We start from the raw sequence: 19,721 nt of genomic DNA, 5'->3' as shown, positions 1-19,721 counted from the left end.
GATGGCGTCACTGAACTCTGTCCTGGGTGACAGAGCGAGACTCTGTCTCAAAAAAAAAAAAAAAAAAAATATACATATATATATATATATATATATATATATAATTTATCTGCTGGTGGAGGGCAGCTCCATCAGTGTGTATATATATAAATAATTATAAAAATTATATATTACATATAAACATTATATAATATATAATATATAAATAATTATAAAAATATATTTATATATAGAAAATATATATATAAATAATCTGAGGAATATATTGTAGATTTTTTATGAATTTTCCAGCAAAGTAATCTATACTGTGAGAATATGAGTGAAAAGTATAGCACAGAATGCAGTCAACCATGAAATTGTTTGCTAAGCTGTGAATTGTATAGATAAATAATTCAGTTGCTATTTTGTATTAGTTCAAAACTATTTTTTACTGCATGACTAACATTTCATTTTACCTTCTCAGTTCCACTTCTGCAAAAAGTAATATGTTTCAGAATCTGTTTAAGCTGCTCCTACCTTCAAGTTGCTCACGGTCTACTATGTATATACGCAGGGATGCAAATGATCATAAGTGAATAAGAGTCCTGATCCCCCATCCTATCTCACAAATAAAACACCTACCAGCAAATATACACAGATGCCCAAAGTGTCTAGGCAGAGTGGGGAAAGGAAGGAAGGAAGAAAAAGTAGAATTGCTTTACATGTCTCATTGATTTCGAGCTCCTCCCATTGGCGCTTCTAAATGGTGAGGCTTCCTTCACAATTTATTGTATTTCTCTGTAATGTCATGGTCAACACTCTATAAAGGGAAAACAATTAGTGAATCTGTTCTCATGTGTCAAGTTTTACAAGTTTTTCCCATTTGAAGACAAACTGATACTATTGTAGTTTTGCTGATATTTAAGCCTTAAAGACTTTTAGAGCAAAAGCATATAACAGATTTCTATAGAACAGCATGTCTTTTTGACTTGAATAGTTCAGTGTTCAAACACATTTTAAAGTGCCTTTCAGCAGAGGCTAAACTAGGGGAGAGGCTATACTTGGCTCAAAAACAAATGTCAGGAAAGAAAATTATGCAGCAGCATAAAATCCAACCACAGTATCCAAAGGGTACAAATCTCCCAGAATTCTTACCTCAAAGCCCACATGCTAACTCAATGTTCCCAGCCATTTGGCTACTCAAAGTCACCAAAGAAATTCTTTTTTCAAATCTGTTAATAGGTTCTGTGGGATACTAAGTTGTGTATGGTAATCAGAGTTTCTGAAAATAACAGATTTTTTTTTTTTCTTGAGACAGGGTCTCACTCTATTACCCAAACTGGCCTGCGGTGGCATGATCATGGCTCACTGTGGCCTTGACCTCCCAGGCTCAAGCAATCCTCCCGCCTTAGCCTCCTGAGTAGCTGGGACTACAGGTGTGTGCCACCATGCCCAGCTAATTTTTTGTAGAGACGTGGTTTCTCTCTGTCGCCCAGGCTAGTCTTGAACTCCTGGGCTGAAGCGATTGGCCCACCTCTGTCCCCCAAAGTGCTGGGCCCAGCCACAGATTATTTATTAATTACAAATGGAAAAAAGTACCATTTACAATGAAGAAATTTGGAAAACACTATTTTAATTAGATGATCAATTTATCATCAATAAAAGGACACACTGATATTTTATATTTTATGTCCCTGATGTGATTCATCGAGGAGGGCATTCTGTCCTAGGTAGCATTTTTGCAAAAAATGTTTAATCAAAATTTAATTTGAGGAAGCAAAGAGACAAACCTAAATAAGGGACATTCTTTAAATCAACAGGTCTGAACTCTTCAAAGATGTCTAGAAAAAGAATAAAAATAAACATGAAAATGATCATGAAACACCACATTTCAATCCATGCTATTTGCTTTATGTAATAATGTTTTATTTTAAGTGTGATAATTTGTTAATAATTAAAGTATTTTGTGTGTCTTCTCTCCACACCTGCTTAAAGCATTTTCGAAAACTTCTGGAGATACGTGTTTTCAATTAAATGATCAGAAGAGTTTTATAAAACAAGCCTTAAAAAATGTCAATGTCATGAAGATTTTTTAAAAATATGGAGGAACTATTTGTTCCATATTAAAGAAGGCTAGCTGTTTGATCCTTGATTAGATCCTGGGTCAAGAAGTAAAAACAACTCAAAAGATGTGATTGAGAATTGAAGAGAAATGACTTCAGCAAGATGGTGGATGAGGAGGCACCAGCTCTTGTCCTGCAAAAACAGCAATTTATCTACCAATGAAAATAGCTCTGAGAGTGCTCCAGAGTATAATTAAGAACCTGTAGCATTCCACTGGAGCACAAAAACTGAAGATGGTTGCATAGAAAAGCATTGGAGCATTTTATCTGCATAACTCTAACCCCCAGCATCACTCTAACCCCCAGCATCACTCTAACCCCCAGCATCACTCTAACCCCCAGCATCACTCTAACCCCCAGCATCACTCTAACCACTGCTTGATGCCAAGAGGAATCCCCTTGGTCTTGACCTTCTCCCCTCCTTCTGTGGGTTGACCATCTTTTGACTGAGACTGGACATGGACATTTCCACCCAATGGGTTACACTATGTGCAGTGGTTATGGCTGTGCAGGTCACCCCTGACATCACATCTTGCTACATTTTCATGGTTTCATGGGCTGTTGCCAACAGCCTAGGCATTTGGTCAGGAGAATGGCAATTGAGTGACTAGATTCTTAAAGGACAAGGCAGACACCTGATTGGCCTGTGCCTGCCTATGGCATACCAATCTTGGTGTTCCCAACCATTCTTTTTCCTTTTTCCCTTTACAGTGCACATCCTAGGGGTGCTCTGCAGTTCAGGCCATTATAGTACCCCAGGCAGAGCCCCCTGACTCTAATCTGGAAGCCATGCTTTCCCTGGTGCTGCTTTTCCTGGGTGCACAGGGGTGGGGAATGGAACCAGGGAGTATCTGGATCTAGTCCGGTGCCTTGTCAAGTGCAGGATGTGACCCCCCTTCCTAGACTGGAAGGCTGATGTAGGAAGGTCTAGGTTAAGAAGCAGGGCAGCAGGAGCTGCAGAGGTAGTAGCCTCATGACTGGACAAACAGACTGGGTTACAATACCTGGACAGCCAGCACCCCAAGTGATAGACAGGAACATCTCCAACTACAGGAAGTGCAGGAAGCAGGCAAGGGTTGGGGAAACTAGCCTCTCCCCTTCTTGTTCCTTTAGAATACCCAGTGGGCCCTGGACTGACAACACATTGGTGAATATTGGTACGGCAGTGGCAGCAGGTGGTGATTGGAAGCTTTGCAGGATCTGCAACCCGGATATTTGGAGCATTTCCTCCCAAATGCCAATAGTCCATGTGTGGCCTATTGCCAATCTGATGGACGTCCCAATAGCCATCAATGATTCTAATCGGGGAAAGACACCTTAAATGTAGGTTGTCTAGAATACAGACATAAAGTCAGAGATAGACTTTAAACATCAGCAATGGTATGGCAAGGTCCATAGATTCTGCAACTTTATCCTGCTACTTAACTCATGGCTAAACCAGTCACAGGCTGTGTACAATTGGATCAGAGACTTTTATATCAACTGCTTTCTGACCAGAGTGACATGTGGTTCCCTGGGTTATATGAATGTGTTGTGCATGATTTTCATCTGTTTTTCAGGCCTGAAATTTTATTTATATCTATATATCCATAAGCAAAATATGAAATTGTAGGGTTTTTTAAACGTTTACAAAAATGACTCAATAGAGTACATATATCTATCATTTTCACATTACTCTTGGGTTTTTGAGATGTATTGATCTGTCTTTCCATCTACTTATTGATAGTCACTCCTTTAATGTCTCTACAATATTTCACTATATGATTTATGTGGGTTTTATTTAACTGTTTCTCTATTGATGAATATTTAGGTTTTCCCACTTCTTCACTGTTACAAGCACAGCTGAAATGCATATATTGACGGATAACATGATAATTCTATGTCTAACTTTTTGAGGAATGACTATACTGTTTTTTACACAGAAGCTGCACTGTTTTACACTCCTACCAATGCACAATGCCTTCAATTTCTCCATATCCTAACCAACACTTGCTATTTTCTCTTATTATTATTTTTATAATTGCCACCTTAATAGGTGTGAAGTGTTATTTTACTGTGGTTTTGATTTGCACCTCCCTAATGACTACTGATGTTGAGGATATTTTCATGTGCTCATTGACCATTTATTTGTATATATGTTTTTGAGAAATGTCTATTCAAGTCGTTTCCCCACTTTTGAATTGGATTGTTTGTTTAGCTGTAGGAGATTTTAATATATTATAGAAATTAAGCTCTTATCAGATACATAATTTGCAAATATTTTCTCCCATTCTGTTGTCTTTCCATTTTCTTGATAGAATCCTTGATGCACTGACGTTTTTAACTTTGATGAAGGCCAGTGTATCTATTTTCTCTTTTGTTGCCCGTGCTTTTGGTGTCATGTGCAAGAAATCATTGCCAAACCCAATGTCATGAAGATTTTCCCCTATGTCTTCCAGTACTTTGATAGTCTTTACTCTTATGTTTAGGTCTTTGATTTGTTATGAGTTATTTTTTGTAGATGATGTAAGGTAAGGATCAAACTGTATTCTTTTGCATGTGAATATACAATTTACTACTTACAAGTGTGGCTCCAATATTCCCTTTCTCCAACCTTTGTAAGTGAATTCAGTTGGTTTGTGATTAAGAATCATACAATTTTTTATTATTTTAAAAATCTAATAACTTTACCAAGAAGTGTCTAGGGAGGTACTTAGTCTGTGAGCTGGGATATTAGCTTAGGTTTAGACCTTTCAACTGGGAACATTTGGTTACCAGCAACTTTCCCTCTGGGAGCAAGAGGTCAGCCGACTTCACGAGATAATTTTGAAGATCACACTAAGATGATTTGGGCTTTATTTATTTTCAGCAGCAGCTACTTAGCTAACTGTTACCCATCTTTTGTTCCTCCACCCTCACACATGGATAGTTAGTGAAGTGCTTAAAGAGAAATAGCTGCAAAAAACATAGAAATGATGGCAGGAAAATTCCTTCACCCAAGGATTTGAACATTTACACCGATCTTGGACTACAGGACCGTTGACAAGTCGGGGGAAATTCTTTGGTAGCAAAGTGCTTTTGAATTCTTCACCTATTAAATCTGGATTTTGATTTTGATTAAATTTTGGCTTGATAATAGCTAGTATCTTGACTCTTCAAAGCTTTTTTTTGGGTAAAATCCAGCATTTTAAGGCGTTTCAACAGGAAGTTTGATCCCAATCAGATGGCCCACCATTATCTAAAGCCTTATTTTTGTATTTAGGTGAAACCCCGTCTCTACTAAAAACACAAAAAATTAGCTGGGCTTGGTGGCGGGCACCTGTAGTCCCACTTACTTGGGAGGCTGAGGCAGGAGAATGGTGTGAACCCGGGAGGCAGAGCTTGCAGTGAGTGGAGATTATGCCACTGCACTCCAGCCTGGGCCACAGAGCGAGACTCCATCTCAAAAAAAAAAAAGTTCTGCGCAACTTCTCACTCACTCACATGTACTATTTCTCTCTGTTGCTGTCTTTCTTTTGATCACCCCTCAGGACATCTTGTTTTTGTGTGTGTTGTTGTTTTTTTGTTGTGTTGTTTGTTTTTTCAGCTGAAGATAATCTCAACTAAATATTGTTTTGGACTAGGAATTTCCTGAATGTTTATTATTAATGAAAAGTAAATTGACAGCAAATCTACCCATTTTTCCATTTTCTAAAACGCATTTGGCTTTCGCTGTTCCTTCCAGTTAGCACATAATGCAAGACGTTATGCTGAGACCTTGGGGTACAGTGAGAAACAGGATGTTTCCTGTCCCCGAGGTATTTATAATGTATGGAGGAAGACAGGCAAAGTAATAGCATACTGACAGTAAATGAAGACGGGAAAGTATAGGATGCCACGTGTCCACATTGGAGCCCCTTCCAACCTAACACTGAGGCTTCCATCAGGAAGTAACACACAAACTGAAACCTTAAGGATGAGAACAGATGGAAATTAAAAGGAGTAGGGAGGGAAGAATGAAGGGGAGCCTCATAGCAGAGCTCTAGGCCAAGAATATTGACCATGTCTAAAGGCCATTTGGCAAGTGCAGCTCAGTGTGACTGCTGTGTAGAGGGGCAGAAGGAGGCATGGAGTGGTGAGAGACTTGTCAAGGAACGCTGCGGCCCGTGTGACCGAGGAACTGGGTGCATGCTCTTGCAGAACTATGGCCAGCTCAGGACCATACCACTTTGTATTTGCTTTGTATTTGTTTTGTCATCCCAAAGAGTTAGAATCCTCAGAGCTTCAAGAAATATACTGTGTTTTAGGCCAGGCGTGGTGGCTCATGCCTGTAATTCCAGCGCTCTGGGAGGCCAAGGCCGGTGGATCACCTGAGGTCAGGAGTTCAAGACCAGCCTGGCCAACATGGCGAAACCCTGTCTCTACTGAAAATACAAAAAATTAGCCAGGCGTGGTGGTGGGTACCTGTAGTCCTAGCTACTCAGGAGGCTGAAGCAGGAGAATCGCTTGAACCCCAGAGGCGGAGGTTGCATTGAGCTGAGATTGCACCACTGCACTCCAGCCTGGGTGACAGAGCAAGACGCTGTCTCAAAAAAAAAAGAAAAAATCATTATATGTATACATACACATACATGTTTCATTTCCCCAATGCTGCTTCAGGTCTCTTTGACTTCACACCTACTGTTATTTCCAGCTAGAATTAGAATGCCCTCCTCATTCACTTCCCCTCATCTGCATGCAACAAACTTCTTCTTTCAACTTGGTTCATCTCCTTTCCTGAGATCCCCTCTAGGCCCCCTACTTTGTGGTGTCATCCCTGTGCTGCCACTCTGGAATTCATCATACTGTATTTCCTGACCCAGCTGAACTTTCCCAAGCTTCACGCTAAGCTCCCCGAGGGCAAAGTTGGTATCTTCTTTGATCTTGAATCTCAAAGCTTCCCATACTCCCTATTACGTGGCTGGTGTGGAACTAATATACATTTTAAAATATTTCATATTTGTGTCCACTTTTAATCATAATTTTCATAGAGAAAATTCCAAAATTTTAAAATGCAATAGTGCAAACAAAGATGAATAAAGGCATTGCCTGAAGCTGTGAGGTGGTGTCTCTGATGTTTTTCCAGAGGTTCCAGCTCGCATGTCATTTTGTTTGACATATTGGTGTTCATCATCTTTTTTTTTTTAGACAGAATCTCAGTCTGTCACCCAGGCTGGAGTGCAGTGGCGTGATCTTGGCTGGCTGCAACCTCCGCCTCCTGGGTTCAAGCGATTCTCCTGCCTCAGCCTTCCAAGTAGCTGGGATTACAGGTGCCTGCTACCATGCCCGGCTAATTTTTGTATTTTTAGTAGAGACGGGGTTTCACCATGTTGGCCAGGCTGGTCTCAATCTCCTGACCTCAGGTGATCCACCCATCTCGACCTCCTAAAGTGCTGGGATTACAGGCGTGAGCCACCATGCCTGATCTATCATTTTGTACCAGAATCTCATCCCTATGCCAGTCACTATGGAAATTGTGAAATACATTCAGGCCCAGTTTATAAACTGAGTATTAAAATCAGAAAATTAAAAAAATTATCTCTTAAGGCATAGCTTTTGTGTTCCTTTTAAGAGTCAGTGTAACCATCCTCATGATGGAGCTAGTCTAAGCCAAGCATTGCTATCAACATGGCTCAGCTCTGCTTGTCCTCTTTGTGTTCATCTTGAGGACACCATTTTTAATATATTTGTTTTAACTGATAAGAAAGATGTAAGAGAGAGTGGTTTGGCGGTAAGTGTAGAGAGATAGTTAATCCATTAAAATTGCAAACAGTCCATAAAGAAGGGGAGGAGAGTCCAGTAGACTTACAAATCTTGGCAAGAATGACAGACACATAATCATTCCCGAATTACTTCACATTCAAGAAAAGATTTCTTAGGGGACAACTGGATATTGACTGTCATAAATACTTAATAAGTTGGGACTGAACTAATTTTCTAGTGTGAACATGGGGTTGCAAAATTTAGTTATATTTAAAAATTATTTTTGGGCCAGGCGTGGTGGTTCATAGCTGTAATCCCAGCACTTTGGGTGGCTGAAGTAGGTGGATCGCTTGAGCCCAGGAGTTGGAGACCAGCTTGGGCAACACGGTGAAACCTGGTCTCTAGTAAAAGTACAAAAATTATTCAGGTGTGGTGGCGCACTCCTGTAATCCCAGCTACTTGGGAGGCTGAGGCACAAGGATCACTTGAACCTGAGAGGCAGAGGTTCAAGATGGCACCACTGCACTCCAACCTGGGCAACACAGCGAGGCTCAGTCTCAAAAAAAATTAAAAAAAAATTAAATTATTGCTAAATGTCACATATTAAAAATATCCTCTCGATATATCATTGGCTTGCCAATATTTGAAGAGGAATATTATTTTAATAGCCACAACATGAAGCAAGTGCTTTCAAATGCATTCTCTTTCCCAAGAGTGCTGTGAGATCTGTATTGTTACTTCCATTTTATAGATGTAGTAGCTGAGGCACAGAGATGTTAATTAACTTTCTTAAGGGCCACAGCTTGTCTGAGGCAGCGCCAGGGCTTTGCAAGCCAAGTTTTCCAACTTCAGATCACCAACACATCAAAATTTATTTCTACATGGCACTGCCTCTCCTGATTTGATTCTCCTAATATGTGAGAAACTAAAGATACACTCTATCTTTAATCCAAGTATTCTACATTCTCCATTTGTGAAGTCTTTCTAAATGTCAGTCACATAGAGAGCTCAGTGGCAGCATGAAAGACTTTTTCATTTCTTGCAGGATGAAGATATGCATTATAAAATCAATAATGTCTATGCCACGGCCAGAACATTCAACCTCAATGAAGAACTTGGGCAGGTGAGGGCTCCTTTAGGGACTGGACAATATGATAGGAGCTTTAAAGAAGGCTCTAGGGAGAACTTGTGCAAATTAATATGCCAAAGTCAGCCACAGAGTATAGCTTTAATGGACATACATGGAGCCAGGGGGGAATTTAAATCATACTTTGTTCAAAATATTGATAATGCTGCATCATGGGTAATACTGCATCATGGGTAATTGACAATATTGTATCATGGGTAATAATATTGCCTCATGGGGTAGCTGATAATACAGTGTTAGGTTCAAGCAGAACAGATCTAATATAGGTTATTATGTACTTATGAAAGAGTGGAAGGCCTGGAGGGGAAGAGAGCAAAGGTTATTTTCAGCTCTCAGGTCTCAATGAGCTTTCAGAGTCAGGAACCTGCTGGCAGGAGCCCCCTTGCCCTACCTCACTGGGGCAGATGACCCACAGCAAGCATCCCAAGACTGCTAGAAATTTCAGAGGCTGCTACAGAGTTTTACATCTGCCAAACTCAACAGTCTGCTCACCATTGCCAGAAGAACAATAATAAAGCTTCTACTTTTTTACTGAACATTCCTCTGAAAGGCAGAACCTGACTTGGAATCAGGCTGATGAGAGATCAGGAGAAATGCACACCACCCCAGCGGGTCCCTGCTGGACAACAGAAAGAGATGGGAGCAAAGTCAGGTTACCAATGGACAGTCAGCACAATAGCTTTGTTTAATTTCCCTTTTAAATTACAATCACATCTTTATAGGTGTAAATTACATTTTTTAAAACTTCCACACTTGTGTAGTACCTAGAAAAAGAAAGACATTTAATTATTCTTTTCTAGCCACTTTTTGTTCTTAATATGTTTTACTGGATTGCAATTTTCTATTTTTCAATGAATTGGGGACAACATATAAATTGTGGTAAAAGGCAGAGTTTTGAGTTAAATTTCCTGGGTGTGATTCCTGGCTTTACCATTCATCAGCAGTGTCATCTTGGGCCTCTCCTGTAACTTCCCTGGTCTTGATCTCTAATCTCTAAAATGCACATGACAATAGAATCTATGTCATGAGGTTGCTATGAGGATTGAATAAAATACTGTATATGCAAGGCATTCAACATAGTGTCTAGTGTATAGTACCAACTTAATTAATGCTAGTCGTTATAACCAGTAATTGGTAGATATACTTTCTAATTTCTAGTTACCTTGTATAGCATCATTTGAATAATGAATTTTCAGTAAGTATTTAAAAAGGATTTTGACTCCTGGAAATGTCTGTTCAGAGAATTACAACAGCAGCCTTTTGACCTTGGAGAACTAAAGATGAAGGAGGGTGGAATAATCAAATCTCCAGTACGCTTTTTTTTTTTTTTTTTTGAAACAGGGACTTACCCTGTCACCCAGGCTGGAGTGCAGTGGCACAATTTCAGCTCACTGAAACCTCAGCCTCCCAAGTTCAAATGATTCTCCTCTCTCAGCCTCCCAAGTAGCTGGGATTACAGGTGTGCACCACCACTCCTGGCTAATTATTGTATTTTTAGTAGAGACAGGGTTTTGCCATGTTGGCAAGGCTGGTCTTGAACTCCTGACCTCAAATGATCTGCCCACCTTGGTCTCCCAAAGTGCTGGGATTACAGGCGTGAGCTGCCGTGCCTGGCCCAAATCTCCAGTACTTTTTCTGCTCATAAAAATTTGATTATTTGCTAATCCTTTAGAATGTACGGTTTCTATTGACAGTTGGAAAAGGATCACTTCATTCACGCTGCCCAGTCAACTGACCTTAGCCTCTTTAGGTAAGCGATTAAATATAATATTAATGAAAGTTACCTTTGGGATTCAAGCTTTGAATATAAATTATATTGTTTATGTAGGTAAAACACAAAGATCAGAAATCAATGACATTTGAAACAGCAAGACGAAAGGGAGTTTAACATCCAGCATATATGAATAACTACAACCCTACAGAAAAAAACACAGTTCAAAAATCGGCAAAGGATTTGAGTAGACATTTTTTCAGAGAAGATATACAAATGTCCAAGGAGCACATGAAAAGCTTCTCAGCATCACTAATCATTAGGAGAATGCAAATCAGAATCACAATGAGCGATTACCTCATACCCATTAGGATGGCTATTTTTTTAAAGCAAAAAAAAAAAAAAAAAAAAAATGGCGTGGCTCCTATGGAAAATAATATGGTGGTTCCTCAACAAATTAAATATAGAATTACCATATGATCCAGTAATTCCACATTTAGGTTTATACACAAAAATCTAAAAGCAGAACCTCAAAGAGATCTTGTATACCAATGTTCATAAAATCATTATTTACAGTAGCAAAAAGGTAGAAAAATCTCTAATGACTATCAGTGGATGAATGGATAAACAAAGTATGGTCTATCTACACAATGAAACATACCCAGTTTTAAAAAGGAGTGAAATTCTGATGGATGCTACAACATAGATGAAACTTGAGGCCTTATGCTAGGTGAAATATGCCAGACACAAAAGGACAATTACTGTATGATTCCACCTATCTGAAATACCTGGAATTCTCATATTCGTAGAGACAGACAGTAGAATAGTGGTTTCCAGGATGGGGAAGAGAAGAGAACAGGAAGTGATTGTTCAATAGATATGGAGTTTCGGTTGGCATGATGAAAAATTTCTCTAGATGATTGTGGTGATGACTGCACAACAATGTGAATGTACTTAATGACACGTAAAAATGGTTAAAATGGTAAATATTATCTTATGTATATTTTGCCAATAATAAAAATACTTTAACACTGTTTGTCTCTTGCAGTTATACGCTACTTTTGTCTAGTATTTTGATTTTAAAATCTTTTAACCCTGCCAATAAGACTACTATTGTCATCATTATTTTATGCAGCAGTGCTTATTTAGATTTATCCACATACTTATCAATGTCCTTGCTCACCTTTAATTCTCATAACTCAGAACTTTCATCTGAGTTTGCACATATGTCACCTAAATGAACTCCTGACCTCAATGATGACCTAAATGATGTGTTTAAAGTTTCCTTTAGGGAGGGGTTGGTGGACAAATCTCTCAAATTTCACATGTCTGAAAATGTCCTTACTTCTCCCTACTTGAAATATTGTTACTTTTTCCCAGAATCTTAAAACTATTCCATCATCTTATACTTTTGATGGTTTTGAGAAGCTACTCATCAGTCTAGCATTGATAGCTGGGCATGTGGTTGGTCTTTGGTTGGTCTTTGCTTTCTGCTTTGAAATTTTTCTCTTTAGACCACTATGGTTTCACTACTGCGTAACTTTTTATTTATCCTATCCTGATTCACTGGGCTCCCAGAATATGAGCATCATTGACTTTCAGCAACTTTGGAAAACTCCGATCTATGTTTAAATATTGACTCATCTCCAGCCTCCATTTTCTTTCCCTTTGGATTTCCAACTAGATGTATGTTGGCCCTTTTATCTCTGCCTTCTGGCCTCTTACCCTCCAGTCATATTTCCTATCTCATTATCTCTCTGCACTGAATAATTTCTTCCCATTTATCTTTCTGTTTTTTTTTTTTTTGGAGACAGAGTCTCACTCTGTTGGCCAGGGTCAAGTGCAGTGTGGCATGATCTCAGCTCACTGCAACCTCCACCTTCTGGGTTCAAGTGATTCTCCTGCCTCAGCCTCCTAAGAAGCTGGGATTACAGGTGTGTGCTACCACGCCCAGCTAACTTTTGTATTTTTAGTAGAGACAGGGTTTCACCATGTTGGCCAGCCTGGTCTCGAACTCCTGACCTCAAGTGATCCGCCCTCCTCAGCCGTCCAAAATGCTGGGATTACAGGCGTGAGCCACTGCACCTGGCCTCTTTCTGCTTTCTAATTGTCTCTTCATTTGACTCTGTGGTTTAATCTTTCAGTTAAGTTTTAAGTTAGATATATATATATAGTTTTGCTCTGTCACCCAGGCTGGAGTGCAGTTGTGCGATCTCGGCTCACAGCAACCTCTGCCTCCTGAGTTCAAGTGATTCTCCTGGCTCAGCCTCCTGAGTAGCTAGGTGCGCACCACCAAACCCGGCTAATTTTTGTATTCTTTAGTAGAGATGGGGTTTCCCTATGTTGGCCAGGCTAGTCTTGAACTCCTGACCCCAAGTGATCCACCCATCTAGGCCTCCCAAAGTGCTGTGATTACAGGAGTGAGCCACCATGCCCAGCAAGTTTTATGTTTTTCAACCATTATAATTTTAACTTTCTAGAAGTTTTATTTATTTTAAAAATATACGGTTTATTTTTATTTTCTTGTTCCTTGTTCATGTTTTTAAACTGTTTTTATAAACCACACAAAACGTATTTATTTCATATTCTCAGTCTATCCAAATTATTTGTGGATCTGATTCTTTTTCTCTTGTATCTGCTGGTTTTCACTTAGGGTGCCTTGTTTTAACTATGACCCCATGATCCTTGGGACTTTTTTTGGTAGGAATTCTTGGAGGTCTGGGTTGAAGTTGCATCTCTGCAGAAAGATTTGCATTTACTTCTGCCAATTACTTGAGACTACATTAATTTAAATCCTCTACTTGAGATGGTTTGAATCCACAGGTCATGTGAATTTGGCCACAAGCTCCTGGAGAGGCCAGCTTGCATTGGCATTCTCTAGAAAAATATATTTTTCTTCCATCCAGTCTCAGGGTTCAATCAGGCAAATGTGTGTGCCATCCCATTCTGCTGAGCAGTTTACTTCTCTTTAATGCTTGTTTTTAGGCAGTATCCCTCTTGTTCAGATTTAGGGAGGGGTGTTCCATGACACTCTCCACCTAGGGCAGCCATATACTTCTAGCCCCCGTGCAGCTTTCAAGGGGCTGCACATCCTGTGCAACCTTCAAAATAAAAACCTTAGGATTCCAGGGCACTTTTTCTTAGAGCACTCTTAGAGCTCACTTTGATACTCACCTACCTTTCACGGTTTGAATGTGAATTTCCACCTACCTTCCACAGGTCTGAGTTTGACCTCGGAGGATTGCTTACTTCTGGAACAACTTTGGGATGTATTTTAAAATATGAGCTTTTTTCTTTATCCTGCGTTATGCTTGTTTTTGTCAGAAGGGTGGTTCACGTTGTTAGTTCATCATATTCCACAATATGGAAGAGTCATTTGCCTTTTTCAGTAGTAGATCTTTTTTCACTTTCCTAATATCAACTGTTTTTTTTTTTTTTTAAAGACAGGGTCTCACTCTGTCAGGCAAGCTCACTGCAGCCTCAGCTCCCCTGGACTCAAGCGATCCTCCCACTTCAGCCTCCCAAGCAGCTGGGACTACAGGCATGCACCACCACACCGGGTTAATTTTTTTTATTTCTAGTAGAGAGGAGGTCTCGCTATGTTGCCCAGCCTGGTCTTGAACTCCTGAACTCAAGCAATCCTCCTGCCTTGGCCTGTAAAGTCCCAGCTACTCAGGAGGCTGAAGCGGGAGGATCATGTGAGCCCGGGGGTCAAGGCTGCAGTGAGCTATGATTGTACCACTGCACTCCAACCTGAATGACAGGGTGACACAGTGTCAAAAAAAAAAAGAAGAGTATGGCCTTCAAAAAAAGCATAAATATTAAAGATAGAATTCTTATTAAAGATAGAATTCTTATAGACTGAGCTCCTTTTTTTCCTAAAAAATTTACATATTTTGAGGATTTAGAGAAAGAACTTGGCTGGATGCAGTGGCTCACACCTGTAATCCTAACACTTTGGGAGGTCAAGGCGGGTGGATCACTTGAGGTCAGGAGTTTGAGACCAGCTTGGCCAACATGGTGAAACCCTGTGTCTATTAAAAATAGAAAAATTAGCTGGGCATTGTAGCAGGCACCTGTAATCCCAGCTACTCAGGAAACTGAGGCAGGAGAATTGCTTGAACCTGGGAGGTGGGGCTTTCAGTGAGCCGAGATCAAGCCACTGAGCTCCAGCCTGAAAGACAGAGGGAAAAAGAAAAAAAAAGGAGAAAGAACTTGATTTTGTTGTCTTGCTCTCTAAATTTGTTTTAAATTCATGTGGTTTATTGTGTTCATTTTTATTTTGTGTAGGTAAAGTATCATTTTCCTAATAAAACAGGAATGCTCACTTGCAATATTATGACATTTAAGAAGTGTACCATTGCAGGTGTAATTTATGGGTGTTTTTATTGCCATACTCTGTTAGAAATTCTCTCTCTTTTTTTATTTTTTATTCTTTTATTTTTATTTATTTATTTATTTTTTTGAGGTGGAGTCTCACTCTGTTGCCCAGGCTGGAGTGCAGTGGCACGATCTCGGCTCACTGCAACCTCTGCCTCCCGGGTTCAAGTGATTCTCCTGCCTCAGCGTCCCAAGTAGCTGGGATTACAGGTGCGCACCACTGCATCCGGCAAATTTTTTGTATTTTTAGTAGAGACAGGGTTTCACTCTGTTAGCCGGGATGGTCTTGATCTCCGGACCTCATGATTTGGCTGCCTCAGCCTCCCAAAGTGCTGGGATTATAGGCGTGAGCTACCGTGCCTGGCCAGAAATTCTTTTTTTTTTCTTAAAATTAATTAGCTCTTATTTACTCTAAGACTTATCTGAATTTCTAAAGCTATAGCTGTATCTGAATGAGACTGAAATGTAAAGCTTAAAATGCAAACTTGTAGTTATTTTAAAAATATGATTTATATCTGCTTTGATACACATTAGAATTCCCAAGGAGTTTTATATGTAGAGTCTTGAAACAGCTACATTTCCTCCTCATTTCCCCTGAGAAGTTATTCAGGCAGAAGTCCTATTCTTTTCAACTTTTCCCTTGCTCCCTTTTCCTGCAACCAACTTTTATCAGTACCAGGGTACTGACATATGATACCAGAGCTGTCTCTTGTCCAGACCTCAAACAGCAGTTTCCAGAAGCTCCTCTGGATAGATCTTCCCTGTGCGGTAGTCAGAGAGCCTAGAATATAACCATGAATTTATTGCTTTCGTAGCCACTTTGGCTCAAATTCCCTGTAACCGTACGGTTCTCAACACAGGTTTAGGCATCTTTGGATGCCATTTTGCAGCTTTGAGGCCGGGAGGATGTATCACTGGACAGAACTGTATTATTATAGTTCTATAGACTCTTTGTGATCCTCCTAAAAACAGAAGATGGGCTGTGTGTTTATTTCAGATCCTTTTGAATACTGACTGGCACCACCGGGAACTTTTTGTTAATCTTTTCTATTTTTCCTCATAGTCAGACACCTTCTTCCATCCCAGCATCTTGTGAATTTAACGACCCCAAGTTATTGGAGAACTTTGAGAATGGCCATGTAAGCCTGTTATTTTCATTCTAAGTTGACACAGTGGTGCTACATAACTTTAAAATATCTATATGGCTTCCTAAAACGTATCATGTTCTGAATCCAGGAAGAGGGAGAGGGTCTTGAAATTTTTTGATGTTCATATAATAAGCAAGGGATTTTGTACTGATATTATGAGCTAAGCACTGAACTTATGAGAGTGAGTCAATTTAAACATTATACAAGAGCTTTTACTATGTAGCAGTCTCTGTTAAGACTGTTTATTTGCTTTTAAACTATTTGGTTCTATTGCATGCAACCAATATCTTCACTTATCTATTTTAAGACATTGATCTACTTGATCTGAAATCTTGATCTTCCCAAAAACTAAAGCGACCATTTAAAGCATACGTTTATACATGTCCATCCTTTGCTTAGAAACCTCCTGAGGACTGGCACCACACTTAACATAAAATCTGAACTCATTACCATGGTCTACTCTCTAACCTCATTCTGTCATTGTTCCCCTTGCTCAAGATGCTAAAGTCACACTTGTCTAGAAGCTCCACAAACACACCAAGCTGTTTCCTGACTCGGGGACTTTGGACATACTATTCCCTTTGTCAGCTATGTACTACTGTCACCATCAGCTATACAGCTAACTAAACTTTTTGTTTCAATATTAATTTTAAATGTCATCTCCTCCAGCATTATTCCCTGACCATCTATCGAAAATACGTCCTTCTCTAGCCCCTGAGTTCCTTGACTAGGGTGATGGCAAACTTTGGGCTTCACCATGGAGGACTACCTGCAGGGCTGTTGAACTACCCTGCACAAGTCCCGACCTCTACATGTTGTGCTGGGAAATGAAGCCTGTAATTTGGACTCCATGGTGTCTGCTCTTGCCCTGCTTTTTACCTGGCAAAGACAACTGAGGCAGAAGGAAGTCTTTGTGCCAGTTTTAAATATAGAACATTCTGAGCTACCTCTGCAAGGTGGCACCATCTTCCTTCTTCTTAAGGTTCATATTCCAGAGACTATCTTGGTTTTTTGGGATGAAGTTGACCTCCATGCATTGCTCCAGGCTGGCTAACTCACCCTCATCCTTGTCGACCATCATATCTTACCTAAGAAACATCATCCTGGACTGTGTCAACATGGACCTTAAAATTGGAAATGCAACCCTTAAAGATAGCAAATATGTGGCGAAGCTAGAGGTCCTCTTCCCAGATCTACCCAAGAGAAATGATATCTTTGATTCCCTACAAAAGGCAAAGTTCAATGTATCAGGACTGACCACTGAGCAGATGCTGAGAAAGGACCAGAAGACCATTTCTGGACAAGGCATCAAGGTGGCCATTCGTGCAATCTATATGGATTTGGAGGCCTTACTGCCGAGGTCTGACCTCCTTGCAGATCCCCATGCTTTCTGCCAGGCTCGCAGCTATGATGTCCTGATTGCCATGACTATCTTTTCCAACACTCACAACGAGCCAGTGCGGTGATTGGCTATTTTGTCTCCACGTGGTGCTCCGAACAACGGTCTGTGAAGTCCTGGAATGCTCCCACTCTCCGTCCCTGAAGCTGACCCCTGACCTAGGTACCTCTCTAACCTTCAAGCCCATCTTCAAGGCAACACCCAGGTCTCTTGAAAGAAACTTCTGCCTCTGCTCCAGGAAGCCCTGTCAGCATATTTTGACTCCATGAAGATCCCTTTAGGACAGCCTGAGACAGTGGGTGTGTCCAGGGAGCAGGTGGATAAGGAATTGGACAGGGCAAATAACTCCCTGATTCCTGGACTGAGTCAAGATGAGGAGGACCCTCTGCTGCCTCCCATGTCCATGAACAGCCTGGTGGATGAGTGTTCTCTGGAACAGGGCTGCCTAAACTCTCCACTGAGGCCGTCCTTGAGAAGTGCAGTGAGATCTCACTGTCACAGTCTACCACTGCCTCCCTGTCCAGGAAATGACTGTTGGGAGGGGAAGGGGTAGTGGATGAGACTACCTGATTCACCTCAAATGCATGTTTTGAGATGTTTGGAGATTCAGCAATTCTGTCTTCATTGCTGCAGGATCTGGTATACTGTTCTTATAAAACTGAGAGGAGAAAAATACTGAGAGGAGAAAAAAAAAGCAGCTGGTTTAAGAATGGCTTTCTGGCCGGGCGTGGTGGCTCACGCCTGTAATCCCAGCACTTAGGGAGGCCGAGGCTGGCGGATCATGAGGTCAGGAGATCAAGACCATCCTGGCTAACATGGTGAAACCCCGTCTCTACCAAAAATACAAAAAATTAGCTAGGTGTGCTGGCGGGCGCCTGTAGTCCCAGCTACTCGGGAGGCTGAGGCAGGAGAATGGCGTGAACCCAGGAGGCAAAGCTTGCAGTGAGCCAAGAACGTGCCACTGCACTCCAGCCTGGGCAACAGAGCGAGACTCCGTCTTAAAAAAAAATTAGCTTTCCACTTTCTCCCCTTAATCTCTACCAGTCAGACACATTTTATTATTTAAATCTGCACTCACTTCTTTCAGTTTGTTTGCCAGGGGCACAATATGATACACCCACAATCCCAGCAGAGTGGACAGAAAGAATGTAGACCCCAAAACTGCCCTCAGCACAGATTGTGAACAGAACCAGTATCTGTCACGGAGCCAAATATGCATTGGTCATCTCCATGTATTCATTCATTCACTTATTCATTCAAGTATTGCAGATTTCCAGCTCCGCGACTCTTCCTGCAGCCCCCATTTAGGTTATGGTGTTTGACTGAGGGGTGGCTGAATTTCTATTCTGACCTTGTTGTCACTGCTTCAGGTCTTGTTTGGGAGCAGATTAGGGGCCATTATCTTCTGTCCTGATTAGGTGGCCTGGGTCTCTGTTTCTTTGGATCCCTGTGTCCAGAGCCACAGGAACCTTAAAGAAACCTTGATGGCTGCTGATTCTTGAGAATCAAGGAAGCACCCAGAAAGGCCTTAAGACCTCACGGGCACTCTTCCAAAAAGACAGCAGAAGTGGAATGAGATGCCTGGGTCTGCCCCTGCCTTAGCAAGTCTACCCATTTCTTGTCCATTTTTTTTTCTCCTTGCTCATATTAAAAGGCAGCATGGAATTCTAATACTGCCATAAACTGTGTCTTTTGGCAAGACCTTCTACTCTAGGTCTCCCATCTGTAAAACAGTGTTTGGACTAGATTTTCTCTGGTATTCTGTAATCTGCCTCTTGCTGCCATTCTTCCTCTCCTCTGCCTCTCTGTATTTTTCTTCTGTTTTCCCTGGGGGTGCTCAGGTTCACTTGATTGTCTGTATTTATGTGCGATTGTACCAAGAACTCAGCCTCATGTAGCATGGAAGGGGTATGGTTCATGGCGTGGTGACCCAGCAGAGATCTCCCTCCTGCTGACTTGCTCTGTGTGTGGAGAGTCTCCCCTTTTCTTCAGACCAACCCTTTCCCCCTTTTCCTACCTCACAGCTCTATTCCATGTAAGTTGCCAACAATTTCACTGAACGGTGGGGTATGTGATGGCTTTGGCATGACATCTTTCAGTACGAAGGGGGACAGTCTGACTTTGCTTTGAGGGT

The 19,721-nt window shown here is 40.9% G+C and overlaps 2 protein-coding genes across 3 annotated transcripts in view; both read left to right on the top strand.

The window, feature by feature from the left end:
* Window positions 1-19,721, top strand: part of RNF6 (ring finger protein 6) — a 71,255-nt gene that overhangs the window by 38,009 nt on the left and 13,525 nt on the right. The window contains exon 6 of one of the 2 annotated variants that reach the window (XM_063619240.1): window positions 1,975-2,028. The exons of the other annotated variant lie outside the window; for it this stretch is intronic. Coding sequence (XP_063475310.1) covers window positions 1,975-2,013 — 39 coding nt within the window. The 3' untranslated portion in view covers window positions 2,014-2,028. Of the gene's footprint in view, window positions 1-1,974; window positions 2,029-19,721 lie in introns of those variants that run through there. 2 annotated transcript variants of the gene reach the window in all.
* On the top strand, window positions 16,946-18,118 carry LOC129463508 (exopolyphosphatase PRUNE1). Its single transcript, XM_055244104.2, is given in 5 exon segments — window positions 16,946-17,280; window positions 17,282-17,659; window positions 17,661-17,752; window positions 17,755-18,027; window positions 18,030-18,118. Coding segments are annotated over 5 exon segments (1,167 nt in total).

This window comes from Symphalangus syndactylus, chromosome 15, assembly GCF_028878055.3.
Source record: "Symphalangus syndactylus isolate Jambi chromosome 15, NHGRI_mSymSyn1-v2.1_pri, whole genome shotgun sequence".
In the NCBI taxonomy this organism is placed as follows: Eukaryota; Metazoa; Chordata; class Mammalia; order Primates; family Hylobatidae; genus Symphalangus; species Symphalangus syndactylus.
Note: the sequence above shows the minus strand (reverse complement) of the source record. Positions and strands in the feature narration are given on the sequence as shown.